The following is a 24068-nucleotide window of genomic DNA, read 5'->3' on the forward strand; positions in this document are numbered from 1 at the left end:
GATGGAAATACCAGACCTGCTGACCTGCCTCCTGAGAAATCTGTATGCAAGTCAAGAAGCAACAGTTAGAAGTGGACATGGAACAGCAGACTGGTTTCAAATAGGGAAAGGATAATGTCAAGACTGTATATTGTCACCCTGCTTATTTAACTTATTTAACATGCAAAATGCCAGACTGGATAAAGCACAAGCTGGAATTAAGATTCCTGGGAGAAATAGCAATAACCTCAGATATGTAGACGACCCTTATGGCAGAATGCGAAGAACTAAGGAGCCTTCTGATGAAAGTGAAAGAGGAGAGTGAAAAAGTTGGCTTAAAACTCAATATTCAGAAAACGAAGATCAAGGCTTCAGGTCCCATTGCTTCATGGCAAATAGATGAGGAAACAATGGAAACAGTGAGAGACTTTATTTTGGGGGGCTCCAAAATCACTACAGATGGTGACTGCAGCCATGAAATTAAAAGATGCTTGCTCCTTGGAAGGAAAGCTATGACCAACCTAGATTTAAAAAAGCAGAGACATTGCTCTGCCAGCAAAGGTCTGTTTAGTCAAAGCTATGGTTTTTCCTAAGTCATGTATGGATGTGAGAGTTGGACTATAAAGAGAGCTACATGCCGAAGAATTGATGCTTTTGAACTGTGGTGTTGGAGAAGACTCTTGAGAGTCCCTTGGACTGCAGGAGATCCAACCAGTCCATCCTAAAGGAGATCAGCCCTGAATATTCATTGGAAGGACTGATGCTGAAGTTAAAACTCCAATATCTTGGCCACCTGATGTGAAGAACTGACTCCTTGGAAAAGACCCTGATGATAGGAAAGACTGAAGGCGGGGGGATAAAGGAACAACAGAGGATGAGATGGTTGGATGGCATCACTGACTCAATGGACATGAGTTTGAGCAAGCTCCAGGAATTGGTGATGGACAGGGAAGCCTGGCATGCTGTAGTCCATGGGATCGCAAAGAGTCAGATACCACTGAGTGACTGAACTGAACTGAATAATCATTAGTAATCAAAGATGATAATCTTTAAATGCCAATTTAAAATAAATTGGCATGTGGTATTCTATGTCATAAATATTTATGCGTTTTCCCACCAAGTACGTGTGGCTGAAGATCAAATGCAACTTAATCTGGTCAATAAGAATTGTTTTACATCAAAATTCTGTCTTTACGTATATACCACAGGGACTTCCCTGGTGGTCCAGTGGTTAAGACTTTGCCTTTCAATGCAGGAGACGTGGGTTTGATTCTTGGTCAGGGAACTAAGACCCCGTGAGGCAACTGAACCTACATGCCGCTCCTAAAGAAGCCATGTGCTTGTGCCACAGCTGCTGAGCCCACGTGCTCTGGAGCATGTGCACCATCACTAGAGAAGCCTGTGCACTGTGATGAAAAGACCGCGTTTCTCAGTGAAGATCCCCCACAGCTAAACACACACACACATACATACAGTAGAGGCCTAAATGACATATGGGAAATTCAGTTAGCTATTGTGATTTACCTAAAAGTTCTCACATTTATTCATTTTTAGTCTAAACAGTTGATTATATAGAGTAAAAAGTTTTACTATATGGTGAATGGTAAGCATAAGCAAGATGGAGTTGGTAGGTGATACTTGAAGATTTGACCACAGTGCCATATATGACTATTGGTCCCCCCAAACCCCACGTTTCAAGCTCTTTATGCAAGAAAAGATCACTGTTTTTTTTTTCCTTTCTAGAAAAGTTAAATGTAAATGTTTTTGTTATTTTTATTTTTAAATGATTCACTTGATTTTATATATTTTTGTGACAGGTATCTTCACACAAGGACGCCTGGGACTGGTAGACATCATCTTCCAGTATATTCACTATGATGAGATCTATGAGGCAATAAACATCCTGAGTAGTATGAACTGGGACAGTCTGGGCTATGAGTGCTTTATCAGCATGTGTGCCATTGTAAACCATCTTCTTAGACAAAAGCTCACTCCAGAGAGAGAAGGTCAGATTTTAAATATATTTCATAAGTGAGTTTTGTATATACATGAAATATGTTTTATTGAGTTGGTTATTTTTTGAGGATGCTTTGGAGTTGTATTACTGGAACTTAAAAGACAAAAATATTTATGCCCTATTAAACTGACAAAATCAGGTATCAAATAATTACTCCTATATGGTAACTTATTGTATAGTATTTGTCAACATAATAACTTTTCTGTATATACTTGTGTTAGAACTCACAATGAAGTCATTGCACATTTCAGACTAAGTGCATATGTAAAATATGCTCAGATTTTAAACTTTGATGAGGAATTTAATGTACTTTCTAGGGTTTGGAAGACAAAGGGTCCTAAACAAAAATCCTTATTTCTCCTTCACTCTAAACAGTAGTATTTCTCACATCCCAAGTTCTTTGTCCAGACAATAGACTTTACCACTGATTGTGTGTGTTTGTGTCTGTGTGTGACAGAGAGAGAATTACAGCTTAAGTTGTTCTTGTTTTCATTCTAACTTAGACTTCTAATCCCCCTCCTCCTTCTGGCTGCTTGGATTTCCTAACCTTCTGTAAATAAGTAATTTTGTCCATAGGATCTCAGATGTTTATTTGCAGAGAGAGATGAGACACTATAACCTCCCCGCCCCCCAAAAAAAAGGGGAAAAAAAAGTGCCATGTGGAATAATGAAATCAGTTTTTATTTTTTCCAGTATATATTATTTTTATTATGAGTAATTTATTTACTTAATGCAAAATACATCTAAACATTCTTGAATTTGTATCTTTATTTCAAATGTTTGTGATTAACATTTACATTAATAGTGGGAAACCATGGCCAGTGAAGACGTTGCAGTAGGTGATTTACAAAGTAAAGAAAACAGGAAATATATCAAAAAGCCTTTATTGGAGAGCTTTTTCCCTCACTGTTTTCTTTCCATATTTATAGATTTTCTTATTCCATTTTTTCAATAGGTGATTTACAAAGTAAAGAAAACAGGAAATATGTCAAAAAGCCTTTATTGGAGAGCTTTTTCCCTCACTGTTTTCTTTCCATATTTATAGATTTTCTTATTCCATTTTATTACATTTCAAAGTAAACATGGTAGATAGTATTCTGTACCTAACCTTCTTTTTAGTAATTTTAGAGAAGAATAATCAGTAGAGCACCTGACCTGCCTCTTGAGAAGCCTATATGCAGGTCAGGAAGCAACAGTTAGAACTGGACATGGAACAACAGACGGGTTCCAAATAGGAAAAGGAGTATGTCAAGGCTGTATATTGTCACCCTGCTTATTTAACTTATATGCAGTGTACATCATGAGAAACGCTGGGCTGGAGGAAGCACAAGCTGAAATCAAGATTGCCGGGAGAAATATCAATAACCACAGATATGCAGATGACACCACCCTTATGGCAGAAAGTGAAGAGGAACTAAAAAGCCTCTTGATGAAAGTGAAAGAGGAGAGTGAAAAAGTTGGCCTAAAGCTCAACATTCAGAAAACGAAGATCATGGCATCTGGTCCCATCACTTCATGGGAAATAGATAGGGAAACAGTGGAAACAGTGTCAGACTTTAGTTTTTTCGGCTCCAAAATCACTGCAGATGGTGATTGCAGCCATGGAATTACAAGATGCTTACTCCTTGGAAGAAAATTGTGACCAACCTAGATAGTATATTCAAAAGCAGAGACATTACTTCGCCGACTAAGGTCCATCTAGTCAAGGCTATGGTTTTTCCTGTGGTCATGTATGGATGTGAGAGTTGGACTGTGAAGAAGGCTGAGCGCTGAAGAATTGATGCTTTTGAAGTGTGGTGTTGGAGAAGACTCTTGAGAGTCCCTTGGACTGCAAGGAGATCCAACCAGTCCATTCTGAAGGAGATCAGCCCTGGGATTTCTTTGGAGGGAATGATGCTAAAGCTGAAACTCCAGTACTTTGGCCACCTCATGAGAAGAGTTGACTCATTGGAAAAGACTCTGATGCTGGGAGGGATCGGGGGCAGGAGGAGAAGGGGACGACAGAGGATGAGATGGCAGGATGGCATCATTGACTCAATGGACGTGAGTCTGAGTGAACTCCAGGAGATGGTGATGGACAGGGAGGCCTGGCGTGCTGCGATTCATTGGGTCGCAAAGAGCCGGACACGACTGAGCGACTGAACTGAACTGAACTGAATCAGTAAGAACATGTTCTTTCAAAAAGTCTGCATCATGAGGCTTGGCCTCAACTCATAGGAGGCCCATAGTATTTATTTAATGTTAATTGAATGTGCTTTTTGGAGGTAGTCCAACACATCTATGGAGATTCCAGTGCATCTGCAATGAGAAAATGCCTAGCACATGCTTGACCCACAGTGGGTACTCAATGGATATTAGTTAAAAATAAAAAGAAGAGTATAACTTCAGAATTTGGGGGCCCTAAGAGTACTGTAATATTTTCTCAAGTAGTTATTTGTTAGTATTGGTATACTCTCAAGATTAGGTAGATAGCAGGATCCCTAAAGAAAGCCTGTTGTGGTAAGCATAACCCATGTAAGAGATCATAAATTTACAGTTGAGGAAATATGAAGACAACAATATATTGACTCTTACTCAGAACACCATGAAATTGTTAGCACCTTAGTGAATTTGTGTTATATGATTCCTGTGCAGTAAGTAAGATTATTAGGGAATTCACAAATGGGTATTATCAGGTTCCTGCCTTAATAAAAGATATTATCAAGGAACCATATTGGGTGGATAGGGAAATAAAAAATTTGTATGATACACTAGGCTATTAAAATAAAATGCTTTCATGATGCTAGGTTATCAGAATATGTACATTTTAAGTAGGTGTATGCATTTTCCCCCAAGTAATTGCAAAACACTTTTCTAAAACATTCACAATTCTTCTCTGTTGAGATTTATTCTATCTGAATCTAACAAATTTGACATGGTAATTTGTTTCCTTTTATTAATGGAGCCCAGTGAGCTCTTTTATTTGTAGCTGGCACTGTGGTTATCTTCAAGATCTTCATTTCTGCCTCAAACATCAAGCTGGGCTATCTAATGAATCTGTAACTGTGCTGGGAGCTACAAGTATTCCATGTAGGCTCAAACATTTCAGATGTACGAAACATGCTGTCAAGAAAACAAGCAATGGCAAGAGAATCTGGCTTGTTTTCACAATGGCATTGCTGTATTCAATTTTCATCTAAATTGACTGCTGCTTTGAAAGAAAATACCCCCAAAGTTCATCTTACTTTACTGTCTAGATCTGAGATTAAAAAAAGAAATTACTAGCAGCTTAGCAAAGTCCATAGCAATTACTCTGATGAGGTATTTAATACTTTCAAACCCAAATATACCTAAAAGAGTTCTGCTAAATAAGGAATTGTTTATTCAACCTAGTGCTAGTAGTGCAAAAAAAAAATCAGTGGAATCCTACTGTGAGCTGTATTCTCATACAACTCTCAACATTATGGCAATTATATATTTCCCAGTTATTTCTTGGAGGTAACACAACCCCACTGGCATGTCTTGGCAAAAGTGTAGATTAGACAAAGAGTGCCCTTTTCTCCCAATCACTAGCCCTTTGGCTTATCAAACCTGCTCTCCGGTCCTTCTTTCCTATCAGGAAGTCAGTTGACCAGAGTAGATTAGCATGGGATCCCTCCCAGGGATGTTAGCTTTCACCCTTGGACAAAACCAAGGGTATTGTGTTGTTTAGGACAGTATTTAGTAAATGGAGGGGGATTTTTGATCTTTAAGTTGTAACAAAGAAATATTATTACTCCAATAAGTCTTTTCTATTTGCCTTATTTTTAAAGATATTTCTAAGACTGACTTCAATGCCTAATGTAGTAAGACTAGTTTTCTCCTTTCAGCTAAAGAGAGTAAATGTTGTGTACACTGAGTTGATTTTACTGGAAATACTAGTTTCAAACTGTGTTACTCCGATGAGTCACTGTTTTAATTATCCATTTGTGGTGAGAGGTTGATTCATTATGGATTTCTTCAGTTGTGACAGCTTTTTGTTGCTCAGAGTCATTGTCAGCTTTGCTTCAAGTGAAAGTTTATACACAGGTTTGTTTTTGTACCGGCTGTCATATTTTAATTTCATCTTTTCCTGCAACAGGCTCACATTTCATCCAAGTTTGCAAAACCTGACTGACTGCAAACATGAGTATTCTGTTGTAATTGAAGGAGTTTCACTTGTTTTAGTGCTGCTATGTTTGAATTCCACAGCACAGCTTGAGGCAAGCCTTGGAACCTTCTATGCTCCAACAAGACCACTCCTGGATACGACTATATTAGAATACAGAGACCAGATCAGCAAATATGCAAGGAGATTCTTCCACCACTTGCTCAGGTAAATGATAACTTCGGATTAATTAGTGTCAGACTAATTACCTATTTAAGGAACCATCTTCTTTAATTAGAATATTCTGAAATATGTCTGTCTCTTTTCTAATAGTCTGTCCCTTAAGAGAAAAATAAATAAGCTCTTGATATTCTTTTGTTAATTTGTTCTTGTTTTCCTATTAAGGACTATACTGGAGTATCATTGAGGTCTTTTACATCATCAGTACACTTGAATAAAATTGTACCTTTAATATGAAAGCAAAAATTACCAGCTTTGTAAAGTTGTTTTAAAAATATAAATTGTACTCTTAACAGAGAAATGTTCAATTGCAGCTAAAATAAATGTGCTAAAAAGTTGTAAGACAGTCCGCTGGTTTGCTTTACTTTCAGAATTACTATAGAGAGATTTGTCCATTGTTTTCCTATATAATGTAGCAAGTTGCTAGCTTCACTGAGTCTCATTTTCTCGCCTTTAAATTCCTTTAATTCCTTTAGTCTTAAGGATTATATGAAAAAGTAGGTAATGTCAAGAAATTACTCTGAGACAGATACTGTAGAAGTTGAAGGAGAAGAATATAGAGCATATTCTCTATATATAAAATGAAAAAAATGAGTGGAAGATGAATGGATGGATGGAGATAAATAACTAGCCAGTTACTTTAGGGATACACCTAAATATATCAATGCTAGAAGTAAAAACAGGGAAGCGTTTAGAACAAAATTTAGGATATTGTGAAGTGGGTTAAGAGACATATGAGAGAATAAGCCCATGGGAGCCTCCAAGGTGTTAGTAATATTCCTTTTCTTAAAGTGAGTGCAATATATATCAAGGTCCATTAAAAAGTATTATTCTCTGAGACCAAAAGTCCGTTATACCCATCTGTGTCTTTTTTCCTGACTTGCATACAGGGTCGTCATTGCCATCTTCCTAAATTCCATATATATGTGTAATTTTGGTCTCAGAGGGAGAGGGAGAGGGTGGGATGATTTGGGAGAATGGGAATTCTAACATGTATACTATCATGTAAGAATTGAATCGCCAGTCCATGTCTGACGTAGGGTGCAGCATGCTTGGGGCTGGTACATGGGGATGACCCAGAGAGATGTTGTGGGGAGGGAGGTGGGAGGGGGGGTCATGTTTGGGAACGCATGTAAGAATTAAAGATTTAAAAAAAAAAAAAAAGTATTATTCTTTCAGCTGAAAGTATACATTTTGTATACTTTAATATATGATATATTTTATCATAGAAAGTAATAGAATTTTCAGTTACTATATCCAGTCAAACTGGGTTTCAATTTTACTTCTAGTGTACTCTTAACTGTTACAGTTCTTTTTAACTCAGGAAATTTCTGAGTTTATCAATTGACAAATGAGTAAACTATTTATAAAGTGGCACTTTGATCTCTACTGAACAGTGAAACTTTGGAAAACAGTCTTTTTAGAAGCTAGAAATGTTAATATATTGTATATGTTATGACCTACAATTGAATGTTGCCTTTTTATCTGAATGACTTTGGTATATTCCAAGAGACCCTTCACCCTAAATGAAGCAGTGTTCTATCTATAAACATATATATCTTCATGACAAAGATACTGAAACTGACATCACATTTATTTGGACTTAGGGCTTTATTCTTTGCTCTATTATTCTACTTTCCTTGTTTCTGGGGAAAATTAATTAATTCACCTCTTGCCTGAAGAGCATAAAAAGATTAACAGTAATGAAGCTGACATTCTGGTGGCAGATTCTTGGTGGCCTCACTGTCTCCAGCTTGTCTGATTTTATGTAGTGATTTGGTTGTGCATAAGTATCACCTTTTATAATGCTGCTGGCTTTAGAATACTCATATCCTACTAATATTCACACGTTCTACTAATGTGCAATTTTTTCATTGATTTTTCTCAGACATAGTATTCTAATTATTATTTGGATGTATTTTGATGAGGTGACTATTACTATCATTATTATTAGACTGTAGCTTTTCTGTGTGATTACGTCCGAAATTGAACATTGTCTCTTAAGAATATACTAGGTTTTTCATGTTTCCTTTTTTGTATGCTTTCTATTGTTTCAATTATAAGGAATGTTTGGTAGTTCTTTTGACAATAGGCTATACATGGCATTAGAAGAAAGAAACATAAGTTTAGAAGAAATTGAATGAGATAGCTTAAGTTAGAACCATCCTTTTGTTTAATCTGCCAACGAGAAGTTCTCCTGTGTAAGTGAAGAGAAAAAGGCCAAGTACCATTTTGTATTTGTGAAGTACTAGAATTACATCACTTTTTCACTTTTTTCTGTACTTTGCTAGCCAGTATTTTAATACTCTTAAAAAAAAGTTATTAGATAACAGAATAAGTCCTAACAGTGAAGATCATCTTAAAGTAAAGATGAAGAAAAGAAGCACCATGCAGAGTAGGGATATATCTAAGATTATTCGCTGGTTAAGCTGAGGACTCAGATTGCTCAAGTCCAGATTAAAAAAAGAATAAAATATTATTTGATCAAAAAGTATATAATGAGGTCATTGTATGAGTTTGTGCTGATATATGCGTATACTGTGTGGGCTTTTAAAACACATGTTTTGGTTTACAATTTTGTTTTTATCTTGATAGTAGTAGAAGTCCAGAGACAGCTTTTTGTTTCTTGACCTTTTTTGTCTTGAGCAAATATGAAACTTATTTTGACAGCCTTCCTTCAAATCCAAATGAATCTAAATTTTGAAACTTATTTCTCATGTCCTTTACTGATAGCTTTTTGTATGTGTTCAAAGTGGTCAGTGTTCATTAAAGAAATGCTCCTTATCAGTGTAAATCATTGCTCCTAACATTAAAGATAGAAATCAGTAGAAGTACCATCTTGATATGGTAGCTAAATAAGGTGATTGTTACAATAAAATTTTAAAAGAGATTGAAAAAAATAAAAATAAAAGAGATTGTACAGCTCAATTCATAAAATCATTAAGCTGGAAGAACTGACCTATAGAATGTGACTTAAAAAATTCAGTGTGTTATCCTTGACTCTCACACTCCAAATACTCTGACACCAAATATGTGGGGGTTTTCCTCCACACCTAGCAATTCTCTGACACCAGCTCTACAGTTCAGTTCAATTTTGATACTAACCAGAGTTAACTCAGATCCCACATTATTAAGAGCTCAGTCTTGTAAGATTATCCCTACTTCATATGCCATTCACAAGGAACAGATTCCCAGGTTACCTGCAATTTCTGACTGACTTGTCTACAAATTGTATGTTCGTACCATCCCCTCCACATGTTCAGTACTATACTAGAGTGGCTCACAGAACCCAGGAAAATAGAGCTTGCTTACTATTGGCAGTATTTCAAATGATACAAATAAAAGCCAAAGAGAGAGATGCATAGGGCAAATAATGTGGGAAAGGACTCGAAGCTTCCATGCCCTCCAAGTGTACCACTTTCCCAGCTCCTCCACACTTTCAATCCAGAAGCTCTCTGAATCTCCTCCTTTTGAGTATTTATGGAGGCTGTATTACATAGGCATGATTGGTGAAATAATTGGCCACTGGTGATTAATTCAACCTCTAGCTCCCCTTTCTTCCCTTTTCCGCAAAAGGTCAAGAGTGAGGCTGAAGTTCTGCTAATCATGTGATTATTTCCCTCACTTCAGCCCCTATCTCTAGAGGCTTTTAGAAAGTCAACTCATCAATCTAAATTCAGTTATGGTTGAAAGGGGATTGTTATGAGTAACAAAACTTTCTTTTCATCTTTTTGGCTCTGTATCACTTAGGAAGTTCTAGGAAGCTCCTTTGTCACAAACAGAACAAAGATCTAATATATATTTCATATTACTATAAATCACAATATCATAGAAGGAAGATGTAAGTTTGCCTAAATTAAGTTTGAAAGGTGATTTCATTTCTCTGCTTCCATGAAACTGAATACTCTTCCAGAACTGTTGAATAAGGAAGTATTAGCAAGTAAGAGCTTTTCACTATAAACAAATAGGAACTATAAGAGAAATTCCTAGATAATGATGAAATAAAAGGGCAAATATTTCAAATGAATGTGCCACTTATGAAGCTTATTTTACTAACATGGAAATATAATTCATTTTACTTGCTTAACTGTGAGAGTATCATTTTCTGACTCAAATGGTGTTACTGTTTTTTAATAATTTTGTTTATTTATTTATTTATTGTTGGCTGTGCTAGGTCTTTGTTGCTGTGCACAGACTTTTCTCTAGTTGTGGCGAGCAGGGGCTACTCTCTAGCTGCGGTGCACGGGCTTCTCATTGCAGTGACTTCTCTTGTTGTGGAGCACAGCCTCTAGGGCACATGGGCTTCCGTAGCTACTGCATATGGCTCAGTAGTTGCAGTTCTCAGGCTCTAGAGCATGGGCTCAGTAATTGTGGGGCATGGGTTTAGTTGCTTCACAGCATGTGGGATCTTCCTGGATCAGAGATCAAACCTGTGTCTTCTGCACTAACAGGCAGATTCCTTAGTACTGAACCACCAGGGAAGCTTTCAAATGGTATTATTGATTGTGGCACATTAGAGGTTTTTTTTTTTTTAATGCCTATTAAATAGTAAGCAAAATCTTGGGAGAAGGAGCTTTATTGCCTATAAATAAAAATATCATGTTTATAAAATATTTGTGGGGAAATGTACTGATGTCTGCATTTTCCTTGGCATTGCAAGAGAAAAAGTGAGATGAGTTGACACATAGAAAGGGAAATTAATACATATATCATAAAACAGTATTGTAAAATGATGATAGAATCTAAGTGGTAAAATATATATATTATGTCAACTTTCCTGGATGTTTGAAAATTTGTATAATATTGGAGGATAATGTGTATTATCTTAGAGTCAATATTTATACTTAGAATTCAGGGGGAAAATAATCTCTTAGAAATGACTCTTGGCTTATGAAAAGTATATATGTTAGACAAAAAGAAACTGTTAACCAATTTGATTTTTAAATGGCTTTTTAAAATTTACTTTTTACTAATAAAGCACACTCAGTAAATAAAACAATTCTATGCAATCAAGTCAAAGAACATAAATACTAAAACAGTTACCTAAGAATATTTAGAGAATAAGAATGATATACAGAGAAAAACTTACTAGTCAGACCACCTATTTAATGGATAAAATATTTAAAATATTTGTTTGAAGCATGGTTGAGCTGGCAGGAAACTTAGGGAAACACTCATAGGTTGAAATGACAAGGATGCTTGAATGCTTGATTCCATAAGAATAAGCAAAGTCACAGTTTGTTTTGAGGGTGTTTGCTGGCACCTGCAGTGAGGTGCTTGGTTTATAAAGGCAGAGTACTCAGAGGATTGGAGACAAAACCTAGGGCTCAAGCAGAATGGGAAATTGGATCAGGGATTCCCACATCAATTTAGGACCCTTGAAGGGCAGAATCTTCCTTAAGAGATCTAAAAAGAAGGAAGGTATGAGATGCAGGAAGGAATGGTTAAACCTGTGGGAGCCTAAACAAAAATTGATCATGTAAAACATAAACACTGATGTCTAATTCAAGTGATTAAAATTAAGATAAAATCCTGGACAATGATAACATATAAATCAGAAGAGAAGAGAAAAAGTTAAAGAATTCTAAGGTTCCTGACTTTTTCTTAAAAAAATATAAATTTATTTATTTTAATTGGTTCCTGACTTTTAAAGTGAAGGTAGATAAGGCAATGGCACCCCACTCCAGTACTCTTGCCTGCAAAATCCCATGGATGGAGGAGCCTGGTGGGCTGCAGTCCATGGGGTCACTAAGAATCAGACAGGACTGAGTGACTTCACTTTCACTTTTCACTTTCATGCATTGGAGAAGGAAATGGCAACCCACTCCAGTATTCTTGCCTGGAGAATCCCAGGGATGAGGGAGCCTGATGGGCTGCCATCTATGGGGTCACACAGATTCAGACACTACTGAAGTGACCTAGCAGCAGCAGCAGCAGAGATACTTATTAATACCAGATTTTATAAGTAAAAGATTCATGGTAAAATTTCTGGGGTGCTCACTGAAAGAACAGAATAGAGTGTATAATTTTCATACAAGTAGAGTGAAAATGTTGGCTAAGGGAAAAAATAATTTAATCCCAAAGAAGGCAAGAATTGGGGGAGGGTGCATCATGAAAAGGAGAAAACTATAAAAAAAAAAAGATGAAAACAAGAAGCACAGTAATAGTAGAAATGAATTTTAAAAATCAATAATCATTGTCAATGTAAGTAGATTAAAATTTTCATTTGCAGAGATTGTTGAAACAGTTTTTTCTAAGTTTTTACAAGAAACACCTAAAACATAGGAAGTTTAAAAGCTAGAGAATGGGTAAAGAATTATACTAGGTCAAAAGAGAGCTAGTAATGTTATATAAATAGTCTCTAAAGCAAAATCAGTAGTAGAGATTACTAGAGACCGGTATCAGTAGAAAAATCAATTGATATAACAGTTCTAAATGTGTACAATTAAACATAAAATAAAAATTGACATATCAGCTTTTGACAGTTAAAAAATTTAATTCCTTTGGTGTCATAATTGATAGATTAAGTGAACAAAGTAACATTAAGGAAATAGAGATTATTGATTTAATGGACATGTATACAGTACTGTTGCTTGCTGACCTGCATATAGATTTCTCAAGAGGCAGGTCAGGTGGTCTGATATTCCCATCTCTCTCAGAATTTTCCATAGTTTATTGTGATCCACACAGTCAAAGGCTTTGGCATAGTCAATAAAGCAGAAATAGATGTTTTTTCGGGAACTCTCTTGCTTTTTCGATGATCCAGCTGATGTTGGCAATTTGATCTCTGGTTCCTCTGCCTTTTCTAAAACCAGCTTGAACATCTGGAAGTTCATGGTTCACGTACTGTTGAAGCCTGGCTTGGAGAATTTTGAGCATTACTTTACTAGCGTGTGAAATGAGTGCTATTGTGCGGTAGTTTGAGCATTCTTTGGGATTGCCTTTCTTTGGGATTGGAATGAAAACTGACCTTTTCCAGTCCTGTGGCCACTGCTGAGTTTTCCAAATGTGCTGGTATATTGAGTGCAGCACTTTCACAGCATCATCTTTCAGGATTTGAAATAGCTCAACTGGAATTCCATCACCTCCACTAGCTTTGTTCATAGTGATGCTTTCTAAGGTCCACTTGACTTCACATTCCAGGATGTCTGGCTTTAGATGAGTGATCACACCATCATGATTATCTGGGTCATGAAGATCTTTTTTGTACAGTTCTTCCATGTATTCTTGCCACCTCTTAATATCTTCTGCTTCCATTAGGTCCAGACCATTTCTGTCCTTTATCGAGCCCATCTTTGCATGAAATGTTCCCTTGATATATGCAGGTCGGGAAGCAACAGTTCAAACTGGACATGGAGCAAGAGACTGGTTCCAAATTGAAAAAGGGGTACGTCAAGGCTGTATATTGTCACCCTGCTTATTTAACTTATATGCAGAGTACATCATGAGAAACGCTGGCCTGGAGGAAGCACAAGCTGGAATCAAGATTTCCAGGAGAAATATCAATAACCCCAGATATGCAGATAATACCACCCTTATGGCAGAAAGTGAAGAGGAACTAAAAAGCCTCTTGATGAAAGTGAAAGAAGAAAGTGAAAAAGTTGTCTTAAAGGTCAACATTCAGAAAACTATGATCATGGCATTTGGTCCCATCACTTCATGGGAAATAGATGGGGAAACAGTGTCAGACTTTATTTTTGCGGGCTCCAAAATCACTGCAGATGGTGATTGCAGCCATGAAATTAAAAGACGATTACTCCTTGGATGGAACGTTATGACCAACCTAGATAGCATATTCAAAAGCAGAGATATTACTTTGCCGACTAAGGTCCGTCTAGTCAAGGTTATGGTTTTTCCAGTGGTTATGTATGAATGTGAGAGTTGGACTGTGAAGAAAGCTGAGCGCCGAAGAATTGATGCTTTTGAACTGTGGTGTTGGAGAAGACTCTTGAGAGTCCCTTAGACTGCAAGGGGATCCAACCAATCAATCCTAAAGGAGATCAGTCCTGGGTGTTCATTGGAACACCTGATGCTGAAGCTGAAACTCCAGTACTTTGGCCACTTAATCCAAAGAGTTGACTCACTGGAAAAGACCCTGATGCTGGGAGGGATTGGAGGCAGGAGGAGAAGGGGAGGACAGAGGATGAGATGGCTGGATGGCATCACCTACATGATGGACATGAATTTGGGTAAACTCCAGGAGTTGGTGATAAACAGGGAGGCCTGGTGTGCTGCGATTCATTGGTTCGCAAAGAGTTGGACATGACTAAGCGACTGAACTGAACTGATACAGTACTGTATACAACTGGAGAGTATACTTTTTTCATAAACACAGTTTAAAAAACTAGTAACTAGGCTTATTGCAGTGTTCCTTTTATAATGTACTGAGATATCAAATCACCACGACAGTAGATCAGTTATACTTCAGTTTTTTAAAAAGCACCATGTAATTTAAGAACATAGTGGTAAAATAAGCCTAAAAAAAGTAGAAGGAAAAAAATATGTTCAGAAATTAACGTATCGACAAATTATAGAAGAAGTGAATTAATAAAGCGAAGCATTTGTTCTTTGACATGATTGGTAAAATAGAAAATAGTGAACAATACCAGGGATGTAAAAGGGATATAATGTTAGACATGTTAGAAATTTTTTAAAATTAAAGGGAATACTAAGAATAACTTCATTACAAAAAAACTTGAAAAATTAGATGAAATTTCTTTAAAAAATAAAAATAAAGCTGACTGAAAAATAGAATGTCTAAATAGCTCTATAACCATTAATGAAATTAAATTAGTAATTAACACTTTTCCCACTAGTAAGCCAGTCCCAAGGTGTTTTTAACAAATGAGGGTCTACACTATACTTACACTTTTTCTTCATTGTGTTTCTTTTAGTTGTTTTTTTTAAATGCATATTTATTTACATTGTTGCACATAAAATTAAAAAAGAAACCCTGGATTCACTATGATGACCTTCTAAGAGACTTATATTTTCTTTGATATGGTAATTATTTAAAAATTGACTCTAGAAAGTGACTCTTACATGTAAGCAGATTCCTTTTTAGGAATAGGATCAAAGAACAACAGAAGGGAACAAGGACAAAACCTTAAGTAAGACCTTTAACTCAAAGCCCCTAGATAAGTGTGCCTTTTTACAGATGAAGGAGCTTATTTTCATGTGGGCCCAGTTAGGGCTGTTTGGAAATGAAAACTGTGGGTATAGGGGAACTTGAGATTCTTGCCAAGAGGTGAGGAAAGTTCTACCATAATGACAGTTTGAAAAACGTTGTGATGCTAATCAGTAAAGGAGTAAACCGAACAAAGTTGTTTCAGGATTGGTACAAATAACTTGAAGGCCATTTCATGAACAGATTCATGAAGTCTGTTTCTACAGACTTGGTTCTTCTTCCTCAAGGTTCCCCTTTTAGAGCTAATCCCTTTTGCTCTTTGATCCTTTTCCTAAACAAAGGTCTGTAACTGTAATCAGTTCAGTTCAGTTCATAGTTACTCAGGGAATGGCCCAAAGCATCCAAACTGTGTGACATTTGGCAGTATGGCTTTCCTTTACAGCATGGCTTCCCTATATCTATGTAACTATACCAGTGAAATAAGTCCTTAAAGTTTACTTACATTGCTCACATTCTCTCTCAGATATTATGTCTGAAAATAAAAATGGGTAAAACTTGCATTATTATAAGGAAAATCATGATTATGTAAAAAGCTACGATAATAACCATTCTTTTCCACTTGAATTACTGTAATGGCCTTAAGAACTCTCTGTTGTCTAGTCTGAAAGAAATATACTAGATTCTTTATAGAGGTGGAGTTAAGAATAGTGACAGTTTGCTTATTAGGCATTATATTGAATAGATGAATCCTAAGACTTTTTTCACCCCAGTCATTACTGTTTTCATTTGTGATGTACAAAATTCATTTTCTGCCTAAATTCTAGTTGAGTTGTTTGTTCAGAACTATTTATTCATATTTTCTCTTGGATATTAACTCTCCATGTTCTTCTCTGTTACTCTTCAATGAATGATTTTCTGGGCCTGGGCAAAAGGCCACATTTATAAGTGAGGAAACTGTGTCTGCAGGTTTGACACTTCTAAACAAGACAGTTGTTGACCTTAAAACTCCAGACTTGCCCCAACTGATGGCTTCCTTCTGCTTCTTGTCATGAAGTCTTAACTCTCTTTGGTGGATGAAAGTGATTAAAAAACACTAGGATGTATTCACATTAACTGTATTAAGTACATGGCCTCTGGGCACATTTGAGTGTAGCACCTAGCCACAACTGGTATGTACTCAGGATGACTATGGATATGTAATAGACCATGTAACACAATTATAGCTATTTTAATGCTGTGGTGTGAAGACACCCGTTATCAACAATGCAAAAATCAGAGATGTTTTCTCTGACAGTGAAGGACATACATGATATGCAAATTGTAGCTATTAAGAGAGGGATTATTCTTGGCTACTGAGTACTTTATAAAGCCTAGGAGAAATTCTGCTTTGTTAGATATTCTAACCTGTTGAGGTCTGGAAAAGAGACATGCAGAGAAGATACAATCCATAATTTATTAGGCAGATTGTATATATCTGTGGATCTCATAGCTCAAGGAAAGACCATGATAGAATATAATAAATGGACCTCAATAAATAAGTGGAGAAGGCAATGGCAACCCACTCCAGTGCTCTTGCCTGGAAAATCCCATGGACGGAGGCGCCTGGTAGGCTGCAGTCCATGGGGTCGCGAAGAGTCAGACATGACTGAGTGACTTCACTTTCACTTTTCACTTTCCTGCATTGGAGAAGGAAATGACAACCCACTCCAGTGTTCCTGCCTGAAGAATCCCAGGGACAGCGGAGCCTGGTGGGCTGCCGTCTGTGGTGTCACACAGAGTCGGACATGACTGAAGCAGTTTAGCAGCAGCAATAAATAGGTTTCAGAATACGTTTATTTTTATGTGAAATGCTTCTTGTGTGTTTGATAAAATATAAACATAACATTAATAATTCTTTACTCTTTTATTGCATTTTAGACTTATTAGAACTCAAAAAACTCTGAACAGATGTTATCACCTTATTTCTACTTATAGTAAGTATTGGCACCTGTCTGTCATATTCTAGAGTAGCAGGATAAGTACCATTTGGTTCCAACTCTTTAAATTCTCCTCACTTTCCATTTCCCTGATAACCATGGTCAAATAATAAAATATTCAGCTTGCTATATAGGTTCTGATTCTTATTAACTATCTCATAAAATTTTATATAAAGAGGTGCTTGACTTTTGTCAGTACCTGGAGAACTAAGGAGCATCTATCTAAATTTTAGGGATGTAACAAATATTAGCTTCCCTCAAAAAGGTAACATATGTGCCTCAGAAGTGTTGAAATAACTGAAAAAAAAGACATTACTTTGGTGAACTCTTTCTTGAACACTCTGATCACATGTGGTTATTGTGGTGAGAAGATATGTATTTGTCTTTTATTTCATAGATTTTATAAATAAATGTTGTTTAAACCTAAAGCTCTCCCAAGAATTCCGCTCTTCCTGATCCATAGGACTGCATACTGTCATTGCAGTTTAGAACATTATGCTACATTTTGGCCTAAATAAAAGTAACTTCCTGATTGTAGAAGTAATAGATGATTTCTTTCACAGTATAGTATCATTGCCTTCTTCATGTCAGTAAAAATAGATTCACATCATGCATTATAAAGACATACCACCAGCCATCCTCTTATTCATGAACATGGACTATTTCCAAATGTTTGCTACTTTGAGCAGTGCTGTAATAGACACCATATTCACGTATCTTCACGAGTGTATTCATGCACACACACAGACGTGCACACACACACATATTTTTGTGCATTTATCTGATTATTTCCTGAGAGTGAATTCCTATAGGTGAAATTTCCTAGTCAGAAGTTATTCACATTTATAAGATTCTTGATATATTTTTGTCAAATGTTCCTGTCACCATTTTGTCAAATTAGTCATCATAACCACAGTTGAAATAATATCTTAAAGTGATGACAAATAGATGAAATTTGGCACCTTGCTGCTTTAATTTTGGTTGTATTAAATTCATTCTTATTTAAAAATTTTAGGTAATAAACTTTTTTGTTTAGAGTGATGAAATTTGATGCAAACTTGAGGGGAAAATCTGGACGTTTCCAATATACGCTATCTCCCCAGCCTGCTTTAATATTGATCTTTTTTTTTTCTACTAATGGTTATAAGCATACATTTTCATATATAGATATGTGTGTATATATATAAAAGCTATTTGTATTTTGTGAAAGATTACTATTTAATCTGTGTTGGTTAAAGCTAAGGACTTTATACATGATCATATTTAATCTTCACATCATAATATGTAAGCATGTATTATTCTTGTTTTATAGATGAGGATATTCAGGGAGATTGACTAACTTGTTCAATAATTATATATATGTGGCAGACCAGGATTGTAACTTGAGTCCATCTTACCTCAAAGTCTCAGTTCAGTTCAACTCAGTCACTCAGTCATGTCTGACTCTTTGTGACCCCATGGACTGCAGCATGCCAGACTTCCCTGTCCATTACCAACTCCCAGAGTTTGATCAAACTCATGTCCATCAAGTTGGTGATGCCATCCAACTGTCTCGTCCTCTGTTGTCCCCTTCTACTCCTGCCTTCAGTCTTTCCCAGCATCAGGGTTTTTTCAAATGAGTCAGTTCTTCACATCAGGTGGCCAAAGTACTGGAGTTTCAGCTTCAGCATCAGTCTTTTTAATGAGTATTCAGGACTGGTTTCCTTTAGGATCGACTGGTTAGATCTCCTTGCAGTCTAAGGGACTCTCAAGAGTCTTCTCCAATACCACAGCTCAAAAGCATCAATTCTTCGGTGCTCAGCTTTCTTTATAGTCCAACTCTCACATCCATACATGACTGCTGGAAAAACCATAGCTTTGACTAGATGGACCTTTGTTGGCAAAGTAATGTCTCTGCTTTTTAAAATGCTGTCTATGTTGGTCATAACTTTTCTTTCAAGGAGCAAGTGTCTTAATTTTGTGGCTGCAGACACCATCTGCAGTGATTTTGGAGCCCCGCAATATAAAGTCTCTCACTGTTTCCCCATCTATTTGCCATGAGGTGATGGGACCTGAAGCCATGATCTTCATTTTCTGCATGTTGAGTTTTAAGCCAGCTTTTTCACTCTCCTCTATCACTTTCATCAAGAGGCTCTTTAGTTCTTCTTAGCTTTCTGCCATAAGGGTGGTGTCATCTGCATATCTGAGGTTATTGATGTTTCTCCCAGCAATCTTGATTCCAGCTTGTGCTTTATCCTGCCCAGTGTTTTTCATGATGTACTCGGCATGTAAGTTAAATAAGCAGGGTGACAGTATACAGCCTTGATATACTGCTTTCCCAATTTTGAACCAGTCTGTTTTCCCATGTCCAGTTCGAACTGTTGCTTCCTGACCTGCATACAGATGTCTCAAGAGGCAGGTCAGGTGATCTGGTATTCCCATCTCTTTCAGAATTTTCCAGTTTGTTGCTTCAGATTAATAAGCCATTTTCAGTGTTAGTGCTGATACTTTTAAACAGTATTATAACAAATATCACAGATTGCGTGGCTTATAAACAACAGAAGTTTATTTTTCATCGTTCTGGAAGTCTAAGGTCGAGGCACTAGCATGGTCCTGTTCTGGTGAGGACCTTCTTCCTGGTTCACAGCCAGCACCCCCTGTGTCCTCACAGGTTTGAAGAGATGAAGGATCTCTCTAGGCCTCTTTTATGAGGACATGAATTCCACTCATGAGGGCTCTACTCTCATGACCTAACACCATCCCAAGGGCCCACCTAATGGTCCTGATACCTCATGTTGGGAATTAGGTTTTTAACAGAAATTTGCTTAGGACACAAAACATAAAAAACATTAAAAAAAAATTCAGAACTTAGCAGAGGTTATGTGCTTTCTGCTGTAGCAGACACTGCTTCCAGTCTCCTCTACTCTTTTCTAGTAAATCAGATTAAACCAGAGCATTGCATGGTGTTCAAACTTATAGCAGCTGTATTTTTGAGTACAACTTTATATGATTCCTAGATTTATTCATCTCATGACAGATTAAACATCTGCTCAATTTGCATGTGGTCTACTGTCAAGTTTTGATATTTTTAAAAAGTATTCACTAACATTGAAAAAATGGCATATTAATCCAAAGCACATTTATTGCCATGTTAACTTATAATTTCAACATAAAATATCACAAAATTTCAACATAAAATAAGTTGGAAGAGATTATATTGTTTTCATCTTTAAGATAAGAAATAGGAAGCACAGGAAAGTGTTAAATATATAACATTGCTCCAACATCTCTTTAACCTAAATAGATAAAGATATTCAGCATATTTTATTTCAAAACAGTATTTTATTGTATAACCAAATTTTGGGCTAGAAAACAGGGAAGGAAAGAAATGTCTAAAGTATACAAAACAGCTATTTGAATTTTTGAAGGTAAAAGGAGTGTAACAGAAGCTTGTAAATTGCTTTATTCTGCCTCATTAGTGCCTGGGAATTGCCAGACTTCCAAAGCCTTGCATCAGTTCAGTTGTTCAGTCATGTCCAACTCTTTGCAGCCCCATGGACTGCAGCATGCCAGGCCTCCCTGTCCATCACCAACTCCCGGAGTTTACCCAGATTCATGTTGATTGAGTCGGTGATGCCATCCACCATCTCATCCTCTGTTGTCCCTTTCTCCTTCTACCCTCAATCTTTCCCAGCATCAGTCTTTTCAAATGTGTCAGCTCTTCGCATCAGGTGGCCAAAGTATTGAAGTTTCAGCTTCAACATCAGTCCTTCCACTGAACACCCAGGAGTGATCTCCTTTCGGAGGGACTGGTTGGATCTCCTTGTTGTCCAAGGGACTCTCAAGAGTCTTCTCCAACACCACAGTTCAAAAGTATCAATCTTTACAAAAAGCAGGAGTCTAATTCAGGGCCTACATGGAGCAGAGCTGTGCCTATTTCAACATACTTTATAGGAGGCTTAGACTCCTAAAGAAGATGCAAAGTAGCACTCATCTGCTCACCATGTAAACCTTAGACCAACACCTACCTGAAACTGATGAGGGGTGGTTCAGTTACAGCTATTACAGAAGGAGAATGTGCAAAAGGGAAATACACGGTGTTAACAGGAGTGAATTCTTTACCCCATGAATTCCCAATTTTGGCCTTTTGGAAAAGAATGGCTGGGATCTAGTCTGTTTTCTGAATGTGATCTGAGAGAGTCTACAACTTTAATGAAGTGACCCTGGAATTGTGTTTTTTTTTTTTTTAATTGGCATGTAGTTGATTTACAATGTTGTGTTTTTTTCTGGTGTAAAACAAATTGATTCAGGATAGATAACGTACTTATGTACATGGGGCCTCCGTAGTGGCTCAGTGGTAAAGAATCTGCCTCCCAATGTGGAGACGCAGGTTTGATCTCTGAATTGAGAAGATCCCTGGAGAAGGAAGTGGCAACCTACTCCAGTATTCTTGCCTGGGAAATCCCATGGACAGAGGAGCCTGGTGGGCTTACAGTCCATGGGGTTGCAAAAGAGTCAGATACAACTTAGGGACTAAACAACAATATATATACATATATGTATATTCTTTATCATGTTCTTTTCCATTATAGTTCATTACAATATATTGAATATAATTCCCTGTGCTATACAATAGGACCTTGGTATTTATCTATTTCATATATAGAAGTTTATATCTACTAATCCCAAACTCCTAATTTATTTCTCTCCTGCCTCCTTTCCCCTCTGGTAACCATAAGTTTGTTTTCTATGTGAGTCGGTTTCTGTTGTATAAAGTTCATTTGAATCTATTTTAGATTCCACATTTAAGTGATAGCACATGTTATTTGTCTTTCTTTGTATGACTTCACCTAGTATGATAATCTCAAGGTTCATCCATGTTGCTGCAAATGGCACTAACTCATTCTTTATTACCTGAATAATATTCCATTGTGTATATATACCTCATCTACTTTAACCATTACTCTGACGATGGACATTTAGGTTTCCATGTCTTGGCTGTTATAAAAAGTCCCACCGTGAACATTGGGGCGCATGTATTTTTTAGTCAGAGTTTTGTCTGAGCATATGCCCAGGAGTGGGATTATAGGATCATATAGTAGCTCTATTTTAGTTTTTTGAGGAACCTGCCCTACTGTTCTAACAGTGGCTGTACCAGCTTAGATTACCACCAACAGTGTTGTAGCCTTCCTTGTTCAAACCCTCTCCATCATTTATTATTTGCAGACTTTTTAAAATTTAATTTTTAGTGTATATTGGTTTACAGTGTTGTGTTAGTTTCAGGTGTAGCACAAAGTGATTGATTTATACATATATCTATTCTTTTTCAGATTCTTTACCCATGCAGAATATTGAGCAGAATCCCCTGTGCTATAGAGTAGATCCCAGTTAATTATTTTATACGTAGTAGTATCAGTTCAGTCAGACACAGTCATGTCTGAACTCTTTGCAACCCCATGGCCTGAAGTACACCAGGCCTCTCTGTCCACCACCAACTCCCAGAGTTTGCTCTAACTCATGTCCATCGAGTTGGTGATATCATCCAACCATCCTATCCTCTGTCGTCCCCTTCTCCTCCTGCCTTCAGTCTTCCCCAGCATCAGGGTCTTTTCCAAAGAGTCAGTTCTCTGCATCAGGTAGTCAAAGTATTGGAGTTTCAGCTTCAGCATCAGTCCTTCTAATGAGTTTTCAGGACTGATTTCCTTTAGGATGGACTGGTTGGATCTCTTTGCAGTCCAAGGGACTCTCAAGAGTTTTCTCCAACACCATAGTTCAAAAGCATCAGTTCTTCCGTGCTGAACTTTCTTCACAGTCCAACTCTCACATCCATACATGACCACTGGAAAAACCATAGCCTTGACTAGACGGACCTTAGTCAGCAAAGTAATGTCTCTGCTTTTGAATATGCTCTCTAGGTTGGTCATAACTTTTCTTCCAAGGAGTAAGCATCTTTTAATTTCATGGCTGCAATCACCATCTGCAGTGATTTTGGAACTCAAAAAAATAAAGTCTGTCACTGTTTCCATTGTTTCCCCATCTATTTCCCATGAAGTGATGGGATCGGACGCCATGATCTTTGTTTTTTGAATGTAGAGCTTTAAGCCAACTTTTTCACTCTCCTCTTTCACTTTCATCAAGAGACTTTTTAGTTCTTCGTCGCTTTCTCCCATACGGGTGGTGTCATCTGCATATCTGAGTTCATTGATACTTCTCCCAGCTATCTTGATTCCAGCTTGTGCTTCATCCAGCCTGTCATTTCGCATGATGTACTCTGCATGTAAGTTAAATAAGCAGGGTGACAATATACAGCCTTTTCCTGCTCCTTTCCCAATTTGGAACTAGTCATGTCTGGTTCTTGACCTGCATACAGATTTCTCAGGAGGCAGGTAAGATGGTCTGGTATTCTCATCTCTAAGAATTTCCCAGTTTGTTGTGATCAACACAGTCAAAAGCTTTGGCATAATCAGTAAAGCAGAAGTAGATGTTTTTCTGGTATTCTCTTGGTTTTTTGATGATCCAACGGATGTTGGCAATTTGATCTCTGGTTCCTTTGCCTTTTCTAAATCCAGCTTGAACATCTGGAAGTTCACAGTTCACATACTGTTGAAGCCTGGGTTGAAGAATTTTGAGCATTACTTTGCTAGT

The 24068-nt window shown here is 37.1% G+C and overlaps 1 protein-coding gene across 12 annotated transcripts in view; it reads left to right on the top strand.

Moving 5' to 3' along the window:
* Positions 1-24068, top strand: part of WDPCP (WD repeat containing planar cell polarity effector) — a 604312-nt gene that overhangs the window by 302633 nt on the left and 277611 nt on the right. For all 12 annotated transcript variants that reach the window (XM_069583054.1, XM_069583057.1, XM_069583055.1 and 9 more), the window contains 2 exons: positions 1797-1985; positions 6206-6329. In XM_069583054.1, coding sequence (XP_069439155.1) covers positions 1797-1985; positions 6206-6329 — 313 coding nt within the window. The remainder of the gene's footprint in view (positions 1-1796; positions 1986-6205; positions 6330-24068) is intronic.

This window comes from Ovis canadensis, chromosome 3 (assembly GCF_042477335.2).
Source record: "Ovis canadensis isolate MfBH-ARS-UI-01 breed Bighorn chromosome 3, ARS-UI_OviCan_v2, whole genome shotgun sequence".
Taxonomy (NCBI): Eukaryota; Metazoa; Chordata; class Mammalia; order Artiodactyla; family Bovidae; genus Ovis; species Ovis canadensis.